Source organism: Eleutherodactylus coqui, chromosome 6 (assembly GCF_035609145.1).
Source record: "Eleutherodactylus coqui strain aEleCoq1 chromosome 6, aEleCoq1.hap1, whole genome shotgun sequence".
NCBI classification, from domain to species: domain Eukaryota; kingdom Metazoa; phylum Chordata; class Amphibia; order Anura; family Eleutherodactylidae; genus Eleutherodactylus; species Eleutherodactylus coqui.
This window is the reverse complement of record NC_089842.1, coordinates 188,139,470-188,161,283: the sequence shown is the minus strand read 5'-3', so window position 1 is coordinate 188,161,283 and position 21,814 is coordinate 188,139,470. Positions and strand designations below refer to the sequence as shown.

General features: G+C 43.2%; 1 protein-coding gene across 1 annotated transcript in view; it reads right to left on the bottom strand.

The window, feature by feature from the left end:
• PRORP (protein only RNase P catalytic subunit) overlaps positions 1 to 21,814 on the bottom strand; it is a 70,853-nt gene that overhangs the window by 6,672 nt on the left and 42,367 nt on the right. Inside the window, exon 4 of the mRNA XM_066608475.1 lies at positions 14,052 to 14,159. Within this exon, the coding sequence (XP_066464572.1) occupies positions 14,052 to 14,159 (108 nt within the window). The remainder of the gene's footprint in view (positions 1 to 14,051; positions 14,160 to 21,814) is intronic.

The window sequence follows — 21,814 nt, the reverse complement described above, 5'->3', positions numbered from 1 at the left end:
CTGTACCAGAATGATGGGAAGAAAAAAGTTTGGAGAAGAAAGGGAACGGCACATGATCCAAGGCACACCACATCCTCTGTAAAACATGGTGGAGGCAACGTGATGGCATGGGCATGCATGGCTTTCAATGGCACTGGGTCACTTGTGTTTATTGATGACATAACAGCAGACAAGAGTAGCCGGATGAATTCTGAAGTGTACCGGGATATACTTTCAGCCCAGATTCAGCCAAATGCTGCAAAGTTGATCGGACGGCGCTTCACAGTACAGATGGACAATGACCCCAAGCATACAGCCAAAGCTACCCAGGAGTTCATGAGTGCAAAAAAGTGGAACATTCTGCAATGGCCAAGTCAATCACCAGATCTTAACCCAATTGAGCATGCATTTCACTTGCTCAAATCCAGACTTCAGACGGAAAGACCCACAAACAAGCAAGACCTGAAGGCTGCGGCTGTAAAGGCCTGGCAAAGCATTAAGAAGGAGGAAACCCAGCGTTTGGTGATGTCCATGGGTTCCAGACTTAAGGCAGTGATTGCCTCCAAAGGATTCGCAACAAAATATTGAAAAAAAAATATTTTGTTTGGGTTATGTTTTTTTGTCCAATTACTTTTGAGCTCCTAAAATGTGGAGTGTTTGTAAAGAAATGTGTACAATTCCTACATTTTCTATCAGATATTTTTGTTCAACCCTTTAAATTAAACGTTACAATCTGCACTTGAATTCTGTTGTAGAGGCTTCATTTCAAATCCAATGCGGTGGCATGCAGAGCCCAACTCGCGAAAATTGTGTTACTGTCCAAATATTTCTGGCCCTAACTGTATATTGGCAGAATAAGGGGTCTTCTGACGGCTGCGTGGCACACCAGAAAGGAGTCTATGAAGGTGGCTCTTACTGAGTGTTATGGCTTCTGGTCATGGCTGACAGTCGCTTATGTCCTTCTGCCATCAGGGATGGCCAACGCCGTGTCCCTTAACTTGTCTTTGGCAGATGTCACATTACCTATCAGTTTCCTGATCCCCATCGGGTGCTTGCCCCCGGGCCGGCCTCTTGAAGGGGCAAAGTGTGCACTCAGCTTTCCAGTTGCCAACTAATCCTGACAGGTCCTGTGCTTCTTGGCGCTGTTTCACCCACCAGCAGATGGCTGAGCAATCAGTCTATAATGTGTGAAGGTGGAAGTCTGACCTCTTGGTATTTTATCTGTGTTTGAAGCACCCAGGTTTCCAGACTTCTCCGATCCTGACCATATCTTATTTGACTACATGTTCCTTGTCTTATGCCTGTACTGACTCTTGGCTAGATTGAAACCAAGGATTGTTTTTGTACTCACCCTGTACATTGTGAAACTATTATGTGTGACCTAACTCCACCAGTGTTCTAAAACTACATCACTGTCAACACCTCTGGTACTACATTAATGAAAACCAGTCCAAGTGCGTCAGCTGCCTCTTAACTGAGACTATTTCTAGGATAAAGATCTGGGGGTCTCTGCAGCAAAGACCAGATTCAGACTGGTGGGGTAAAAGAATGAAAAATGGGGAACCCAGGTGGGTATTATTGTATCTTGTCACTACCAGCAGAATGGGTGGAGAGCTAGTGATGAGTTGTATCCACCCACTGTATGCCCACATGCTGCCAATTGGCTGTGTGCAGCATGGTCTTAAAAGGTCCTAGCAGCGTGGGGATTTACTTAATGCTAGGATGGAGGGTTAGGGGTCATTTCTGGGTTAGGCTTAGAAATTTAGATTTCAATCCTTCCATGTCAGAGCCGGCTGGCATTAACATGGAAGCATTTACAGCTAATAATGTAACCCTAACACTAAAACGAAACCTCACCCTAACCCTCCATGCCAGCCATAAGTCATTCATGCAGTTGACAATGCTAACCTCAACTCCCCTACAACCTTCCCCCCCCTGCCGCACCCTCCCTCACTGTCAACCAGTGTTGTTCTTGCACTCTCCCTGCTCCCCTCCAGCCTTCCCCCTTCCTCACTCTCACCCAGTGCTATCCTGTACAGTCTTACTGCAGTGTCCTCGCTCCCCTCCAGTCTTCACCACAACTTCCCCGTCCCCCTTCCTAACTCTCACCCAGCGCTGTGCTGTCAAGTCCCTGATATCGCGCCGCCGCTTGCTCGGTGTCCGCCGCTGCTCTCTGGTCCCACATGCTGCCAGTGCAGGGAGGCCATCAGGGAAGCAGCTATCGCCGCCGGAGAAGCTGCTCTTAGTCAGTGCCAGGACCTGAGAGGCCGAGCAGGGGGAGGCAGCCCTGCAGCCAATAAAAAACTGTGGGCGTGCCTAGGCTGTCAAGCAGCCTGTATCTTGTCTCCACCCACACTTCCGGTGGTGACAAGATACAATAATACCCCCAAGGTGTTGCCCCTGGATCTAGCCCCAAATCACGAATTTAGTTCTGAGGTAAAGCAAATCCATACCCATTGCCAAAAAATTTAGTATGGCTATCTTCTTTGTTGTTTATGAGAACAGTGAAACGCTCGGCTGTTTCAGCATCTTATGCAAACCACAATGGAGATGTGGTTATAAAGATAGTCTGATGCATCGTCTCTTCCTTTTTGGAGTGTGAATAGAGAAAAAGAAGACTCCTATTTTCCTGAATGGTGGGAACCCCAGAAGTGTAACAGGCACCTATTGGGCATTTATGGCATATACTTTTGATATGTCATAAATGTCTTGGATGAGGCCCAAGCTAGGCAAACAGTTCCAACTTTGAGAATGGACCAAAGCTGTGCTCCTCACTCACTAACTTTCCATTTCCAGTAGACTTCAGGAGTCAAATTTCAACCACATCTGTACTACATTTATACAAAATTTCTCAAAGAGGGCTTTTATGTTCATGATCCCACTCTCCACAGGCACCCCTAAAAATGGCTTTTTACGTAATTTCATCCTGGCTCTGTGACTGACCATACCAAGACTGTGGAGTTCCCCTACTCCCCCTTCTTGTTCCCAGTGGGTATGATCCCTTTATGAGATTTGAAGACCTCCTGGTGACCAAACATGACACAAGCTCTGGTTTAGAGCCTTAGCTGGCTTCTCAACCTGGTTTGGAGGCAAGGAAATCTATCATACAGAAAACACAAAATTCTTTTAGATTTCCCCCTCTTCCATTACCATTTTCACTATACTTTCTTTTGAGTCCCTCCCTTTTATTGCTTACATTTATTGTGGATGAGGTGTATATTTAACACATACAGGTCTCCTTTTGTAATTTTCAAGGCCGTGTTATTTGACATATACCTGACCTTGTGTTTTGGGAATTTTCTCTTGAAAAAAGAATCTTATTCTATAAGTCTATTAAAACTAGGCGGACAGATGAGAAGTTTTTGCAATATTGGAATATTTTGCTTTACAGACACATATACCTACAAATTGGGACGGCCCCTGTATGGGACTGTTTAACTGTACTACTGTCTGGGCCAAGATGTAAAACTGTAGAGCGTGGGAAACCACCTAACAATCTTTGGGTGAAAGTGTGCAAGGTGGCAAAAGCGAGATATAAAAATAGGTCATGTATGCTGGGTGGCAGGAAGCAGACAGCTCGTATCAGTCAGATGACTGTCTATCATTGCTGCACTCCATCATGAAGCATTTAAAAACTTTTTAGCAGAAATTACATTTCATGTTATTTGTGTCTCATTAATACTGTGGAAACAGCAAAAACACTTATTGATGCTCTAATTCATTCTGGTCCGGACAACTGTAACTCATCACTGATCGGTCTTCCCCCCTAAATCTCCCATCCCCAATCTATCCTGAATGCAGAAGTCAGTTTCATTTTTTTGTCCAACTGCTACACTGATGCCTCTACCCCGTGCCCGCCACTACACAGATGCCTCCACCCCGTGCCCGCCACTACACCGATATCTCCACCCCGTGCCCGCCACTACACCGATGCCTCCACCCCGTGCCCGCCACTACACCGATGCCTCCACCCCGTGCCCGCCACTACACCGATGCCTCCACCCCGTGCCCGCCACTACACCGATGCCTCCACCCCGTGCCCGCCACTACACCGATGCCTCCATCCCGTGCCCGCCACTACACCGATGCCTCCACCCCGTGCCCGCCACTACACCGATGCCTCCATCCCGTGCCCGACACTACACCGATGCCTCCACCCCGTGCCCGTCACTACACCGATGCCTCCACCCCTTGACTGTCACTACACTGATGCCTCCACCCTGTGACCGCCACTACACCGATGCCTCCACCCTGTACCAGCCACTACACTGGTTGCCCCATCCACTGTTGAATATATTTTAAACTCATCTCTCTCATCCACAAAGCTATTTACAGTTCCGCACCTCCTTATATCTCTTCCCTCATCTGTCTACCACCCTACTTCTGCTCTTCAATTCTGCATTGTGCCAAAGATATGATTAACATCCTCCATAATCTGAACTTCCCACTCCCATCGCCAAGACATTCCTTAAGCTGCACTAGTTCTCTGAATGTGCTAACCAAGATGACCTGGTGAATTCTGAACATCCACTGTTTTAGGCATGCCCCAGAAAACCCATTTTTTCAGGAAAGGCCTATTACATTCACTTACATTTTCTTCTCAGGGTCCCCCTTCTCCATTATTCCTCAAAACCTGGTTTCATCCTTCATCAGTATCACCCACTCTCCATGCACCCTAATGCACTTTATATCTGTACTGGCTGATGCATTTTAATGTGATCTAAATTGATTCTATAAAGATGGTTGGACCATTGTACAAAGCAAGCACTTTTAACTTTCTCATCACTCTTATTTGCTCAAAGATTGGAAACTCTTGCGAGCGAGACGTTTACTCCTATAGTTTGAATGATTAATTTATTATGACTCCTGTACACAGGCCACTCACTGATTACAAATGAAGGTTCATCTGAATGCTTGCTCCTTCAATCACTACACCGTGTAAAGAGGGTGGTGATTAGCCGATTAGATATATTGTACTGCTGCACAAATCACTGTTGTCGGCAGCACATCCTTCCATGTAAACAGGAAGAGGGGTGCTGCCAACGATGATGAAAAAGAATGGGAAACAAACGCTGAACAATTATTTGTCGCACATACAGCCTGTGTACAGGCCATTTAAACGAGTGCTGATTTGTCAATCCACACTCATCTGGTTTAGATCGAGCCCTCCAAAAAGACCTTTACTTTTAATGTTCACGGTTATTCGGAAACGTACCCTCTGATTTTTAAAGTCCTGCAGAATATCTTGGCCCTATATGAAGAATATCACCAATAATAGAAATAATAGCGTGTTGATCACTTTTCTTGGATGGACTAAACACCATATTTTTGAGCCCCAGTGTCACTTTTTACTACATGTTCTAATGTGCTGTAATAAGATGTAGCATTTCAGTTACACTTTATTGAACTTAAAGGGGTTGTCCCGCGAAAGCAAGTGGGTCTATACACTTCTGTAATGCCCTTTGTAATGTACATTGTGCATTAATTATGAGCCATACAGAAGTTATCAGAAGTTATTCACTTACCTGTTCCGTTGCTGGCGTCCCCGTCTCCATGGTGCCGTCTAATTTTCAGCGTCTAATCGCCAGATTAGACGCGCTTGCGCAGTCCGGTCTTCTTCTTTTCTGAATGGGGCCGCTCGTGCCGGAGAGCGGCTCCTTGTAGCTCCGCCCCGTGCCGATTCCAGCCAATCAGGAGGCTGGAATCGGCAATGGACCGCACAGAAGAGCTGCGGTCCACCGAGGGAGAAGATCCCGGCGGCCATCTTCAACTGGTAAGTAAGAAAGTAAGAAGTCACCGGAGCGCGGGGATTCAGGTAAGCACTGTGCGGTTTTCTTGTTTAACCCCTGCATCGGGGTTGTCTCGCGCCGAACGGGGGGGGGGGTTGAAAAAAAAAAAAAAACCTGTTTCGGCGCGGGACAACCCCTTTAATCATTAGCTTGTTTCTGATATATTTCCAATTAGAAAAGCAGAAATAAAGGCACGTGTTACTAAGTCTTCCATACATCTGTATATAAGCTGTAAAATGGTGTTCACGGGCGCACATGTCCACCGTTAAGTTAACTTACTTATTGAGTGCAAAAAGTAGCGCAAATCCCTAATATCAAGTTTTTAGCTATTTGCTACTGCAGCACTTCAAATATGTAGCAGGTCTATTAATGGAATTCAGATTGAAGCTGCTATATGTATTTTTCAAAAAAAAGGGGTTTTCCAAACCAATATAGTGATGGCATATTGCTAGGATATATCCATAGCTGTATGGTTTGTGGAGTCCAACCGATCCCAAAAATAAAGAGGATGCATAGTTGATTTTGCACTACTTCCCTACTTGCATGGCGATGTCTGGTTACCCAGCTATTGCAGGAAACTGCAGACTCATTCACTTCTAACCTTTTATGGTAGTCTATTGTCTGTCTATGCAGTGCAGATTGATGTAGACCTGTATATACGTCTTTTTAGAGCGCTATGATATTACAGGATATAGACATTAAATAACCAGTGGGGTTGTTGATTCGGGTCTTGGAGTCAGGTAGGAACTTTCAAAATTTTGATCCAGGGATTTATCTGACTGCCATTGTGGCGTCAGGAAGGAATTTTTCCCACAAATGGGCTAAATTGGCTTCTGCCTCATTGTTTTTCTTTGCCTTCCTCTGGATCAACAAGGGAGAGAGGGGGTGGGGTGTAAACAGGCTGAACTAGATGGACATTGTCTCCCTTTAGCTTAACATACTATGTTACCATGTATATAGTCTACTGACTTTTTACTGACTTACCTGCTGTATTTTCTGACACAAGTATCAAGAACAACATGCATGGATGACACAGATGAAACAAAGTTGAAGCATACAACACTATATAGTTTGAAGGCTTTTCTATTGGCCAAAAGTAGTACTGCAGCTGTAAGATTTCTATTTTACTTCTTTTTTTGTAATCTATTTATTTTTTCTAGTTTTTGTTTCTTTGCATACAGGCCATTATCTAATATTTCCCAGCCCTGTAGAAGATTGGGGAATCATCTGACAAATATGGCACAGCTGCTAATCAATGTAAGGAAACGTGTGCAGAAGTTAACATCCCCGGGGATGTCGCCAGTTACCAGAAGCTGCACCCACAATGATCAGCTGCTTTACAGGGCATCTTCATTTTGTAGCGCGACAACATTTTAATAGGATTTTTCTTATACTATCATATTGAGAGCTTATATTCAAGATAGGATTTCAACATCTGATCTGTGGGAGTCTGACTAAAAGCACCACCACAGACCAGCTTAGTCGATTTTTTTCTTTTTTAATTATGTTTAAATAAATATTATATTTAAGTAAATCCACTGATAAAAACTGAATTATGAGACTGAAAAGTTTTCCCATACTGCTTTCAGTGGCACCTTTAATCTTGTTCTATTTACAGCATGCATTTCTTCTAGTGTTTTTCCAAATCCTATAGAAAAGCATATAAGGAAAAATACCAGGAAAAAACACCATGCCCGTATTCCGTTTAGAAGAAAACTAAAACATGTCAGACACCCCAAAAACCAAAACGTTGTGTATGCAAAATTTTAACCCCTTAAGGACCAGGCCGTTTTGTAACTTAAGGCCTCCATCACATGAGCATTTTTCCCACGCCTGAACAGGCGTGCGAAGAGATCGCTTCTAAAAGAACCAATGGGTTCCTATAGAAGTGTTTACAAGAACGATTTTTAAAAGCGCAAAATACCCGCAACTGCCAAAGATAGGATATGCGAGTGCAACTCGCATCTAAGGTCCGTGGTGTGCGCAAAATTAGGACCTGTCCTATCTTTGGAGCATGCTTTCCACAGACACCTATGGGAGCTGGAAAACACGCACCCAGCACCTCTGATTGTGTGAATGGGCTACTTCAAATAGCTGGAATTCACCTGTTCACGCGCTCTTTTCCGAACGCAAGGGGCGATCTTTTTGCACGCCTATTCATGCACAGAAAAAACACTCATATGGCCAAGGCCTAATTACCAGACAACTTGTTTTTAAGGATTTTACCCACGTGGTGGTTTTACTGCCCCATTTTCTTTTCTTATTGTAGGTAAAAAAATGTTTGTTTTTTTTGTACATTTATAGTTGTTTTTTTTATGTGTAAATTTATGCTAAAATAAAGTATGGGAATGGGTTTCTCATTTAGTTTCGGCCATTTTGGTATATAATATGTATGGTTTTAAAATACAGGGCGCATACGGCGACGGTTTTGGTTGGTGTCGGCTTTGGGTCATTTTCTTTTTTATGTATATATTTTTATTTTATTCTATAAAATTTTATAAACTTATTTTTGTAACTTTTTTTACCATCTATGTCCCCCATGGCGTCATATAAGACATCTAGGGCTCATTCACATTGTCTTTTTTTTTAAAATTATTTAACACTTTTCCACTGTAGGTGGGGCATCCATAGGAGCCCCAGTTACAGGAAAAAGATCTCTCTGTAGTGACAATAGTCACTGGCAGAGCTGATCAGGGTCTGCAACCGGTGGTCACGTGATTGCCAGGTCACATAGTGGAAGTAATACTTCCATTTTCATTCTTGAGTACACAGCACTCATTGAGTGCTATGTAGCCGGGAGAGGAGAAGGCGGAAGCAGTTAAAAACCGCTTCTCCTTCAGGTTTTTCAGATGTTACTAACCGCTGAGAACCCAACCTGCTCCTGCTTGATTGAAGGAGCAGCGGCTTTAATCCCACGCTGTACATCTTCTATCGGGCGGGATTAAGGCCCAGGACCAAGTGCTGAATATTTACGGCACTTGGTCCTTAAGGGGTTAAATAACAATGGTTCATATCATAGCATTTCTAATTTTTAAAAAATTTACAACCACCAATTAAAATGAAACCTGCAAAATGCAGTATATAATCTCAACCGAAATGTATGTCATTTGTAACCCAGATAAGTAGGTTGTTTTTGCAGTGGTGAATACTGTTGCAAGGCTCTGTATATAGCACTGCATATGCCAAACTGAGTAATTTACATTGTATATGCTGCAAAGTAGTTGAAAAGTCAGCAAATGTAACTACATATGACAAAGCTAGAAAATACTCAATGACTGTTCACCGTCAGGACAATGTTGAAAAGTGGTTTCTGTGGGCACATGTTTTGCTGATCAGATTCTGTGTCAGTAGGGGGAATTTCATTGTGGCAAACCTAAGCCAATCTGATATGCTGCTGTTATTCAAGGGGCTTTCTGACCTCAGCAGTAGAATTTAATACCACTATTATAAGAATCCCTGGTTTGAAACAAATCATATGAGCTTCTTTGGTTTTGCATATATTTAACCGAGATCTCCCGATTAACAGCAATAGAGATATTAATTCCTTCATTCTTGTTGTGAAGACCCTACACTGTTAGGGAAAATTCTGAACACGTTATAAAAGTTTGTCTTTGGGCATTTGAGAAAAGTGTATTTTCTATTTTTTGTATGAAAAAGGAATGTTTTTCCCCTTTTATGTGGCATTTTGAAAGCACTGAGAAAACCCATATATGATCTCATGGTGTTAGTGTATCTTGACGCCACTGAAAGCTAGGGGTTTGACAGGAGGAACGCCCCTCTCACACCCCAAGCTCCCGATAAGGTCAAGCCGTATATGGCCCTAGCAGGACAGTGTGGATAGATTTGTCCCACCGCTGCTGCTGTAGCCTTAGGCTGAGGGTTACTATTAGAGATGAGCGAGCGTACTCGGTAGGGACAGATACTCGGGCGAGTGGAGTGAGCAGAAGGGAGCGGGAGGTGGGGGGTAGAGGAGAGAGAGATCTCCCTCCCGTTCTCTCTCCCCTCTCACCGCCCCCTGCCGGCACACGAATCTTTGCAGGCAAGCAGGCAGGTACTCGGTAAGGAAGAGGTAACTCGCTCGCTCTGCAAGAGCACTAACAATCTTAGTTGTGACGTCAGCGCTTGTGCGGACGTTTAGACGACCGTTGTCCCGTGTAAAAAGAGCATTAATCCTTAATTAGCCCACAGATAACAGCGTGAGAGTATTATGGTCTCTAAATTGATATAGGTTCAGGGGCCTGGTGCAGCCACTATTCCAGAACCATCTCTCTGAAAGACCTATGCATGGTGTATCAAACGTTCCTATAAATTTGTAATCCCAAAGAGAAAGGAGAATATGGGAATACAAATTCATAAGAAAGTCTTGGTGTATGCAGACCTGATACGGGTGGAGTCCTGGAGTCGCCATTAATCCTTTCCCTCTTGAAAAATAAAAATTAATACAAACTTTGGGAAGAACAGGCGTGATCTAAGGCAATGATAGACTTACTCAAGGGAAGTTTTACCCAACTTCTGTGTTTATTGTATGACCAGTATATATACATGTTTCGAGGCTATTAAGCCTCTTCCTCAGTATTTGCTGGGGGCACGCTTTATTAGATGATCTAATAGATCTATTAGCTCATGTGTTCTGCTCTCAGCTATGAAAAACGGGCATTTATTTCCACCATCACAAAAAGAGACACAGGTTTTCGGAGAAGGTGGATTTTTTTACTCTACTGGTGCTTTGTTTCCTTGAGCTAAGCAAACTTCAGAGCTGTTTAGCATTGGCTTACCCCCTATTATAAAATTAACATAATTCAAAAATATCCTCCGCATCTACAGACACTTGTATCAGGGTTCTTGCCCATCATCAGTGCAGAGTAGGGTACTGGATAGGTAAGTGAAGTGGGTCTGGGGGGGATGCGGGTGTCACTGTTTCTTCTTGTGGAGAGCGTCATAAGGGTATGGAGAGTCTTATAGGTGTGCAAAGCCAGTGAAAAATTCATGGTATTTTAAGAGGTCAGATAATGGGAAGAGATGTGTCGAGGTCATGTTTGTAAGTTGTCATAGTGATGTTTAATAGTAACATATCAATGGTTTCCCGTTACTGTTCTCTTATTTACTGTAGATAGTGAACAGAGGTCGTGTTGCAAATTTAACAAAAGCTTAATCTCATACAGTTTCCTAATCCTGGACTTTTTCATTATGAGTCATCCGTATACACCAGTTTCTAAAACTATCCTTGCAGATACAGTATACACATGTAGATTTAGGAAGAATACAAAACTTTTGGCTCCTGCTTGTTTATAAATAGGATTTGATTTCTTATATAGTCTTGGCAGATTGCTATAACTCTAATCTAAACCTGTGTTCACACAGTGCGGATTTGCTGCGGTTCTGCCGCGGTTTGCCGTTGCATATCCGCACTACGGCAAAACCGCTGCGTTTGCAGTGCATTGCAGTACAAATGTGTTTGGACAAAAAGCTGTTCTCACAGGATGGATTTTTTCCGCACAGCCGCAGTATGGAAATGCAGCTGCGGTGCGGTTTTTCAAGACGCAGCATGTCAATTAATTGTCTTTTCCGCAGCGCTTTTTTGTCCATAGACCTCTATGGACGCAGCAAAATCCACTGCAAAAGTAAAAAAGCGCTGCGGAAAAAAACGCTTGCGGATTTTCCGCGCGGAAAATCCGCAAGAAAGAAATAACCTTTGCAGCGGTTTTGCCGCAGAAGCAGTTCTTCTGCGGCAAAATCGCAACGGAAAAAACGCAGCAAAACCACAACAAATCCGCCCTATGTGAACCCAGCCTAATGCTGCTAGTGCTACAAAACACTCAAATCAAACTCTGACACATAGGAAAATGATTTAATAACACAAAGGGAAAGCAAATAGTTTCATTCAGACTTGTAGTTACATAATGGTGAAACTCGTGAGTTAAGAAGTGCGTTAAGGGATTCCCACTCCTGACACTTACGTCAAGAGTTTATGGGATAGTCTCCTTTGCACAAACTCCTTTTGCCTATGACGCATGTCGGTCATTACGCATGAAGGAGAGACGGGATTACATGCCAACCTCTGGAATGTCACTCAACGGCTGTCTGTTACTAGAGCAACCTAACATTAAATCCCTGATCCAGGACAGAAGTGAATGTTTGCACGCTCAGCAATAGTGCACACCTGTCTGAGCAGTGCATATATCTCCCGGCACACGAAAATAACCACATTTATTATTCTGTATATTAAATAATGAAGGTTAATGTGCTCTTCAGATCCCTCCCGACCTAATTTGTGGTCATAAATGGGTAAATGTTTCATGTACGGTAAAACATCTGCCCATCCTTGGACTCTCAAGATGTGCAATTCACTAAAGAAAAGGGAACAAGCCAGTGCGAAACTTTCCAAAATGTTAACAAAATTTTGTGCTCTAAGGCTGGGGTCACACGGTACCGAAATCTTGTGGAATGACCGCATGGAAATTCCGCAAGATTTCTGCCAGATTTCGCTGCGGATTTTGGAGCGGCTTCGCCGTCGGCATTTTGCTGAGGCTATCTCTGCCCACAGAGAGGAGAGAGGCCGCCGCAAAAGCGGGGAAAGAATTGACATGCCTTGGCTTTGAATTCCGCGCCGCATGTCAATTTCAGCGCGGTTTGGCCACAACAGATTATCTGCAGCGCGTGGATGAGATTTTTGCAAATCTCGTACACTTTGCTGGCTAATCCCGGGATTAAAAACGCAGGCAGAATTTCCGTGCAGAAAGTCCACATTGACATTCTGTGGCAAATCCACCTTGTGTGAACCCAGCCTTGCAGCTCAGTCCTCAGCCTAAGCATGGTAATGGAGTAAATATAGCATACTTCATTCAAGGAACTACTGAGGAAACTAGCAGGGTGCCAATGGCAAACTGACAGCTGCTTTTATTATTGTACCTTCCCCTTCGGAGATGCCAGCTGGGTTCAGATGGAAAGTTATTGATCTCAAGTTGCTATAAAACATTACACTATTTCCTATCTCTTTTCATATATTTTTGCACTGGTTAGTAAAAGAAATTTTCTGGCACTTTACTATTGATTAATAGTTGATTGGCGGGATTTTCCGCCTTGAGATCCCCGCTGCTTGCTAGACAGAAGCAGACAACTCTGTCCGTATTGCAGTGGCATGGGCTGGTACTGCAGGCGCAGTTCCCATTGAATTCAATGCAGTGGAGGGAGTGGGGATGAATATGAGGAATCCGTGTCTGCTCTCATTGCAGCTGCTAAGAAATGATTTTTTGAAAGCTACAGCATTCTCACATGTAATTGACGCTAGGCTGAAATCAAAGTTTCTGTCACCACTTAAACAGGAATGTATAAACCTTGAGACCGATTCCCTTTAACCCATTAGTGACTGCGCATACACCTTTTTACAGCACCACTAATGCATGCTTTTAAAGGCGTTGCAATCCCAAGCACTGTATAGCAAGAGCTCAGCTCTCACAAATTAGCTGTGCTCCTGCACTCACTGCCAAGATTATAGTTAGATCCAATGCTGGACTCTTAACCCTTTAGGTACCCCTGTCCGTGTGACCATGCCATATAAGAGGCTGACAAAGGTAATGGCCTCCCCCTGGACCTTGTGATGTAATTACGGGCTTCTAATGTCATGCTATGGCACGGAGTCAGTCCTCTGCATTGGTCTCTTAGACCCTACCAGAGGCAGGGTTTAATAGGCTTGTAGAACACATTGCAATATTGAAGTATCGCCATTTATTCTGCTAATGATCAAACTGAGGGAAGCTAAAGACCCATTACAAAAGTATTACATAACTTAGTATTTTATAAGAGGGTGAAAGGAGAGGTAAATATATATATATATATATATTCACACACACATATACACACACTCCCTTCACTTTGAATGTATATATTTAATATTAAATCAAACTCCTCCCCTTTCACCCTCTTATAAAGACAAACAAACAAAAAAAAAAACACCAATACCATTAAAAACTACAGTCAGAAGCAAAATAAATTCCAGCGTTCCACGGATCGAGCAACAGGATCAGAGTGGAAGTCAGTTTTACAAATAATGTGTATAGAAGGAACTTATGGGGGGGTCCCAATGAGAATGCTCCCCTAAATCCAACTAGGTCGAAGTATGATCTCTAAGTGTTCGTGCAACGTGCGTATGAAGTACTTGGAACGTAGTTGCGTTTTATGGAGCAATGTACAGAGCTCTCTGCTCTCCGCAGCAATTAAACTAGAAGTAGGACTATCCCTCTTAGGGGTTAAGTACAATATGCCAGTAAATTATGTCATACTCACAGTTGCTGAAAGTGGATACGTTTTAGAGAGATAGGCAATATTCAGTCCATCTACCACAATATCATAGGGTGGCTGAGAATCTACATATTGTAGAAATGATTGCAGCTCCTGCAAAGACAGAACACAAGGTAAGAATTACATGCAGTAGTAGTTTTCTGTATTCATTTGTGGCAAGAAATTTCACTTTGCTGAACCGAATGCATAAAAACGGAAGAAAAATTATATTTTTTCATTCCTTAGCATTAAGGCTATGTTCACACGGACGAAGCATTGATGGCGGGGCGCAGGGCCTTCCAGACATTCGGTCACGTGGTAACACTTTATTATGTGCCTGATATGGAGTTTGGTTGTTCCTATTGTAGGTTGAGAGGAGTATGATTTTCTTTGGGAAATTCTTATATCTGTGACCTGAGGTGATGTATTTCTCTATTTACTGATGCTGCATTTCCTTCATGTTCGTTTAAAAAAAAATGTTTTTATTATACATGTAATTTTCAATAAACAATTTTTTTATGATAATTTCTGCAGTCCTGTCTTGGACATTGATTTTGGGGTTGTTCTATAAATATGTAGGACTGACATTTTTGGTGGGATTATAGCTGTCATCATATAGCATTCATATGCTTACACGGGGCGGATTTGCTGCGGAATGTCCGAAACGGACATTCCGCAGCCAATCCACAACTGAAAATTTGTATCAAAACTATGGATTTTGATGCATTTTTTAACACAGATTTTGGTATGGAATTCACCCCATCATTGAGAAGAGGTGGATTCAGCAGTGTAAACGGCAATAACATTCTGTACCACATATTAGATTCTACACAGATTTTGTGCAGATCTTTTTCTGCAGCTTGGGGTCAAGATCTTCAAGATCTCATCCACTTTGCTGCTACTGTAAATCCGCGGAAAATCTGCCCAGCATGAACATGGAGTTAAAGTTTCAACAACTGCTCCTTAGCAGCAATCAACGGTGTCAATCCCTCAGTGTACACCACTTTACTGATTTGCATGACTTTTTCAGAAAATCTAGATAACGTACAATGAACGCTAAAGCAGTGGCAGTATGTTCCTGTATTGAAATGACGCCATTTTTGTTGACGCTTTACATAGCACATAATAAACGTCAGTGCACTTGGAAAAACGTTGTCATTTAGGGAACGCTGCACGCAAAGCAAATCGATCTATACGTGTCTACAACTATAAAATAAATAAGAGATGATGTCGTGTTGTAAACAGTCACGAACGCATTTGGCTCTGGATTTCAGTGGTTTTACTGTAGAGATGTACCTCCTGTCAGCTTTTGCCTAGATTAAATATACCCCCAGAGTTTTACTTACATGCTCAGCTGAAACCTGTACAGAAGGACTGTATGCAGATGCTTGCATAGTGAATGATTCATTGCAAAAAATAGTCATGTACCTTTGGACCCCAACAGCAGATTTCGGGGTTGCAGTACTTTTGTTTCAATCAATTTTTATTAAACCTTTTTCAATAAACTTTATAAAAGTATTGCATCATATTGATCCGCACTTATTGTTCAGTCTTAATATATCAGCTTTGCAGAATACAGTCTCATCTTAAAAGAAAAAAAAAAAAATTAAATAGGGAAAGAAAAAAAAAATACAACAACATAACGTAGTAGAAACCAAAGACGTGTTACTTACTAAGAAGGGATGGGGGGTAGGCTAGGGATGGGAGGGGTGATCTCATTTACAGGGCTTCATGTGCCCCTAATGGTCCAGGGTACCTGTGCTTAACCAGGTCTCAAAGGGCTTCGATGATCTCATGGCAATCCATGGGCTCCAGAGATTGTAGGACTTTAAGCGGTCCTTCTCTTCTTCCGCTCCCTCTACTTCATACCTCATAAGTGTGTTTAATTTCTCTGTCCACAGGATCCTTGTGGGGGGGACCGTGGAGCGCCACAGGCCAGGGACAGACATCCTAACTGCCAGGATAACCAGTCTCAGTAGCTCTGACTTGATCCTTGCCATGGGCCCTGGAAGCATTAGTAGGAGGGCCATTCTCGCTGTGATGGACACCGTCGATCTGGTCATATTGTTGTAGAGAAGTTCTACATCTTTCCAAATTTCAGCTACCGGGGGACATTCCCACCAGATGTGAAGCATTGTTCCTATGTTACCCTGGCACCTCCAGCATGTAGGGGGTACCTGGGCGTCCATTTGATGCAGTCTCGACGGTGTCCTATACCAGCGTGATAGGATTTTGAAATTTTGTTCTTGTAATCTACCAAATTTGGTGCTCTTGTGGCACATAAGGAAGGCCCTTTTCCAATCAGCACTGGTGAATGTTGTTCCCATTTCCCGTTCCCATTGAGCTGTGTAATTGGGCGGGCCATCCTCTGTCTCGCGGGTCACCAACATTCTATATATCAGCGAGATCCCGTGTTCCACGGGAGATGCTGTCATGCAGGCAGTTTCAAACTGGGTTAGTGATAAAGTACCACAACCACTGGGCGTCAGGGACTCCACATACCCCCTTACTTGGAAATATTTCAGCCAAGCCCCTGGTGGTGGTCTGTTTTCCCCATAGAGGTCTTTTAGAGGTCTCACTCCTGTATGTGTTACTATGTCTTTTACCCGTGGTATTGGGGTACTAGGCAGGGATAGTACCTGGTCTCTCTTCCCAGAGGCCTGGAACTGTGGGTTAGCTGTCAATGGGGTCATTGGTCCCGGTACGGATATCAGGCCCATTTTTGAGGCAAATATGCCCCATGCTCTGAGTACTTCTATCAGAAATGGTGAGATATAGGGTACTTCCCTTATGTGCTGTCTCGGGATCCAGGGGGCCCCTTGAACTGCAGTTGATGCTAGGTTGTGTTCCATCTCCACCCAAAGCTTTGTGCTCTTATCTCGTATGAGGGATAACACATAATTAGCGAGGCTTGCCCTATAATATAGGGTGAAGTCAGGAAGTCCCAGCCCTCCCTGTTCCTTGGGTCGTCCGAGGAGTTTGAAACTGAGTCGCGGTCTGCGGCCCTTCCATATGAAGTTGATTATTAATGAGCGAATACTAAGCAGGTACCGCCGGTCTAAATGAATGGGTAGGGTCTGGCATAAATATAGGAATTTCGGCAAGATGTCCATTTTTACTGCATTAATTCTGCCCGTCCAGGACACATAGAGTGGGCTCCATTTTTCTAAGTCTTCTTTGAGTTTAGAGAGAAAGGGCTGGAAGTTTAGTTCGAAGACCTGGGCTGGGTTTGCTGGGAGTTGAACCCCTAGGTATTTAATCGATGAGGTTCTCCACTTAAAGGGGAAGGCCTCTGCAATATCCAGGGCTTCTCTCTGGGGGATTGTTATGTTTAGTATCTCTGACTTTTGCAGGTTTACTTTAAAATTGCTTACCCGCCCATATCTTGCAAACTCTCTCATTACTACTGGCAGTCCGACCCTGGGGTTTGACAGGAACAGGAGGAGGTCGTCCGCGAACAACGCCATTTTATGTTCGGAGGTTCCATCTAATATGCCTCTGATTGAGGCGTTGCTCCGGATGGCGTTGGCTAGGGACTCCATTGACAGTATGTACAGTAGGGGCGATAGAGGGCAGCCTTGTCTAGTACCGTTGCGTATTAATACGGTTTCTGAAAGGGCTCCATTTATTTTAATCTTGGCTGACGGGCAACTGTACAGTGCCATGATCCGTTCCCTTGTCTTCTGTCTAAGGCCTAACCGCCGTAGGGTCCCCTCTAAGAACCTCCACCCGACCCTGTCATACGCCTTTTCTGCGTCCACTGTGAGCAGGCACAGTGGTTCGTTTCGCATTCTGGCCAGGCTGTTTAGGGAAATAGATTTGATGGTGTTGTCCCTGGCTTCTCTTTCAGGGACAAAACCTACCTGTTCCCCATGGATCAATTCCGGAATTTGCCTGCTGAGCCTGTTAGCAATTAGCTTGGCAAACATTTTGACATCAATATTTATCAGGGATATTGGTCTATAGTTGGAACAGTATGATGGGTCTTTCCCTGGTTTTGGAACCACTGCTATGTGCGCCTGAAGAGCTTGGGGAGGAAAGGGGTTTTCCAGAGATATCGCGTTGAAGGTTTGTGCTAGGAGGGGGGACAGCTCATCTTTAAACAGTTTATAGAAGCGTGCTGTGTACCCGTCCGGGCCAGGGCTTTTGCCAAGTTTTAATTCCCCAATGCACTCTATAATTTCTTCATGTAAGAAGTCTAGGTCTAGGTTATCTGCTATCTCCTGTGCTACTGGACCCGGCCCGAATTCGTTTAGGTACTCCTCCTCTTCCTTAGAGTTAGTTTCATTTGGCCTGTGTTCTTTTTCTATATTGTAAAGTACCTAATAGTACCTATTAAGACTGGGTTCACACTGTGCTTTAATCCTCTAGTAAGTGAGCCATCAGGGGGCTACATCTGAATATCTGAAAACAATATTCAAAAGTAGCCTACAACACATCCATTCACTTTAATGAGGCAAAGGAGTCCAAAAATCCTATTTTTGAACTTAGTTTGACTTGGTTTTCATTTGCTTACATCTTCTTGGAGGGCGCCACAATGTACTCAACCACATTTTTGTGACCTTCAAAAAGACAGACAGACACAAATGGAAACCAGGTTATACAGAGTCCAATAGGACCATGGACTCAGTTTGCCTCTTTAAAGTGAATGGATCTACTGTAGGCCATTTTCAGGTATTCATAAGTGACCCCCTGACGGAATGCTTAGCAGAGCAGTCTACTACTCTAATCTAGCGGCTCCTGGTGCGTGATCAAAAAAAATGTTAAAATTTAAAAAAAGTGATTAAAACTATCTGCTGTAGTGAAATAACACTAAAGTCAAAGTCTAAAGGTGCCCATAAACATTAAAGTCAATAAAAACAGGTGAAATTAACTAAAATGATCATTTATCAGGTAAAACCTAACAATGAATAGTTCTTTCAGTTGGCCAACATATCGTCATTGTCTGGAAAGAAGTTGTTCACCTTGAAAATTTTCATTTGATAGTCGGATTAAATATCTTTTGTTCTTACAAAAAGGGCTTTCGCCCAGGGAAAATATTTCAAAGGAAGTAAAACTTTCTTTTAAGGAACGTTCCCAAGAAGAGCTTTCATCCATCGCCAACATATATGGCCAGTTGGATCTACTTTAACGGTCAATATGGATTAAAAAGTATACCGCTGCGTCTGTGAAGCGATCGTTGACAAGATGCTTGCTCCTTCAACCAAGAACCTACTTTTATGTAACATGTATGGCCACTTCAGCCTACTCGGTGAGGTCCGTTGTCTGCAGCCCCAGACAGGCCACCAGTTTCAGGTGGTCTGACATTGTATTCTATCACACAATTTAGGTTGTGGTTAATTTGCATAACCCAACCTTGAGTGATTATACATTCCGTTTTTTTTTTCTAGTTCCAAATGGAAAAATTAAAGATAGAAGACGGGAACACAAACAAGCCTACTCATAACTACATCACTTATCTCAATTACCATTTATTGATTTTTTCTTTCTAAACAACATTACAGCAATTTTTGGTTGGTTTTCTGGATATTTTACATATGAACGCAGTCCATACCCAAAATAAAGGACAATGTAATCCAAAAATCTTAAATCATAAGCGGACCAAATGTAAAGAGTCTACAAACGACGACTGTCGGGCAGTCGTTCCATAGGCTATCATTCCTAAGGTTTCATACACTCGAGATCTCTTGTAGTCCAGACTCCAACAGGGGAGTGGTTTCTCGCTCAGTGCCGTGTTGGTGGCCACATGTACAAGGAACGACTATTGCCAAAGTAGCTGTTTCCAGCACATATTCAGATGGTAATCATCCCGTCTAATGGTACTTTTAGGCAACCTCCCAAACACAGGGACAACTGATATAAACATCGCTTTCTTCCATTTTTGGACCAGAAAATTAAATTTTCCAGTTTTTTTCCGCTATTGCTTTCAATAGGTTTTGAGAATGCCATCAGTTTGTTTTCTGTTATGTTTCTAGTTCTTTTAACGGAACAAATAGCGCAGTCCGCTGTGCCATTTATTCCATTAAAAGACAGCAACATAATGGAACAAAGGTAAACTGAAAACATGCTGTTTTTTTTTTTTTAACCCACTGAGATCAATAAGGAAGCAAGGGGGGGGGATACTTTTAATTCTGTTTTCTGCTCCTAAAACAGAATAGAGAATGAAAGCCCAGATGCAAATGTGAATGAGCCCTAAATTATACACCTTAAATCTGTGTTCGGGCTCATTCAATATGTGTATTGTGACCACATATTAAGCACGCATATTTCCTGTGTGCAACACGCGGTGAATAGAGGTAATGAATGGATTTCATTCTTCCATTCACACGTGCGTTGGAACTGCAAGGGAACATCCGTATAAAATGCAGCATGCTCTATTTCTCCACTATGCCTTTGCAATGCCTGTGAATGCACAGTGTTTAACACGTAGCCCCGCTCTGCACAGAGCATGGGATTTAAAAAAAAAAGTCACACTGCGCATGTCCGTGACGCCATAATCCCGGGCATGCGCAGTGCCCATTGCAGCCCATACGCAATCTCTGCCAGCTCTTCTGCTGACACAGCGTAGGGGCTGCGATGAGTACAACGCTTCAAGACTGGCAGCGTTGTACTCATACAGCCATGTGAATGAGCCCTTAAAACCCTGATCACCATTGTCTAAAACAATGCATTTTGTTGTGCTGCAACAACCGGATCTGAATTGCGGATTCTGCGAGCGTTTGACCCGCAGTAATATGCAGTTCATTGTCGAATTGTGTAATCCGCTCATGCAAAAATCGAACGCAGCTCTATTTTTCCGCGGATATCCACGACATAGAGCCCATTGTCTATGGAATGTAGGTATCTGCATCATTGCTACAAGGTCAAGCGCAGTACAATTCGCCGCCATGCGCAGGGTCACGGCTGGGCTTACAACTGAAATCCACTACAGGCCTCCACAAGCAGATTCCGCTTATGGTCGTGTGAACCTGGCCCTAGGGTTCATTCACACGGGCGTATGAGTATTTGGCCTGCGAATATAGGCGTATGTATGGGCTATAATACGCCGATACCTTGTGCGTTTCTACTATTGGCACTTTTTCTTTTTTACACACGTAAATACACAGTTTATTTGCGCACGTAAAAAAAAACGCACAAAATCTCATTGATGTTGTGCATAAATATGTAGCAAATAAGTAGGTATCCTGCGCATTTACGCACACCCATTGATTTGAATGGGCTATTATGGCGTGTAATACACACCAAGATAGGACATCCTGTTTTTTTTCTTCCCACGACTGAAAGCTGCGTGAAAAATATGCGTCTGTGAATGAACCTATTGAAATCAATGGGTTCTATTCACTGCATATTACATGTGTAAAAAAATGCGTAATACACAGCTTATTCACGCTCGTGTAAATGAGCCCAAAATCTGATCTTTTCTTAGAGAAGCATTTGAAAAATACAAAAAAATGTAAGACTGTCATGTTATACAAAGAAGCGAGGGTAAAACTAAGGAGATCTCCCTGTGGCTAGACCGCATAGGTACGATCAGAGTAACCCTGCAAGTTCCCCATATTAACAAGGAAGCATATGGGGTTTCCCAGTACCTGGCTTCAGGTCTGGTAGGGAGTGGCTGTAGAAGGAACACGTCCTGTACTTCAATTCCCGGTAATCCCCCAGATGCTCAGCAACCAGAATAATAAATGGCAATAAGAAAACAATTCCATACAGATAAAGGAGTAATGACACATGCAGCATACAGAGCGCCTGCACGCACTTCAGCATGT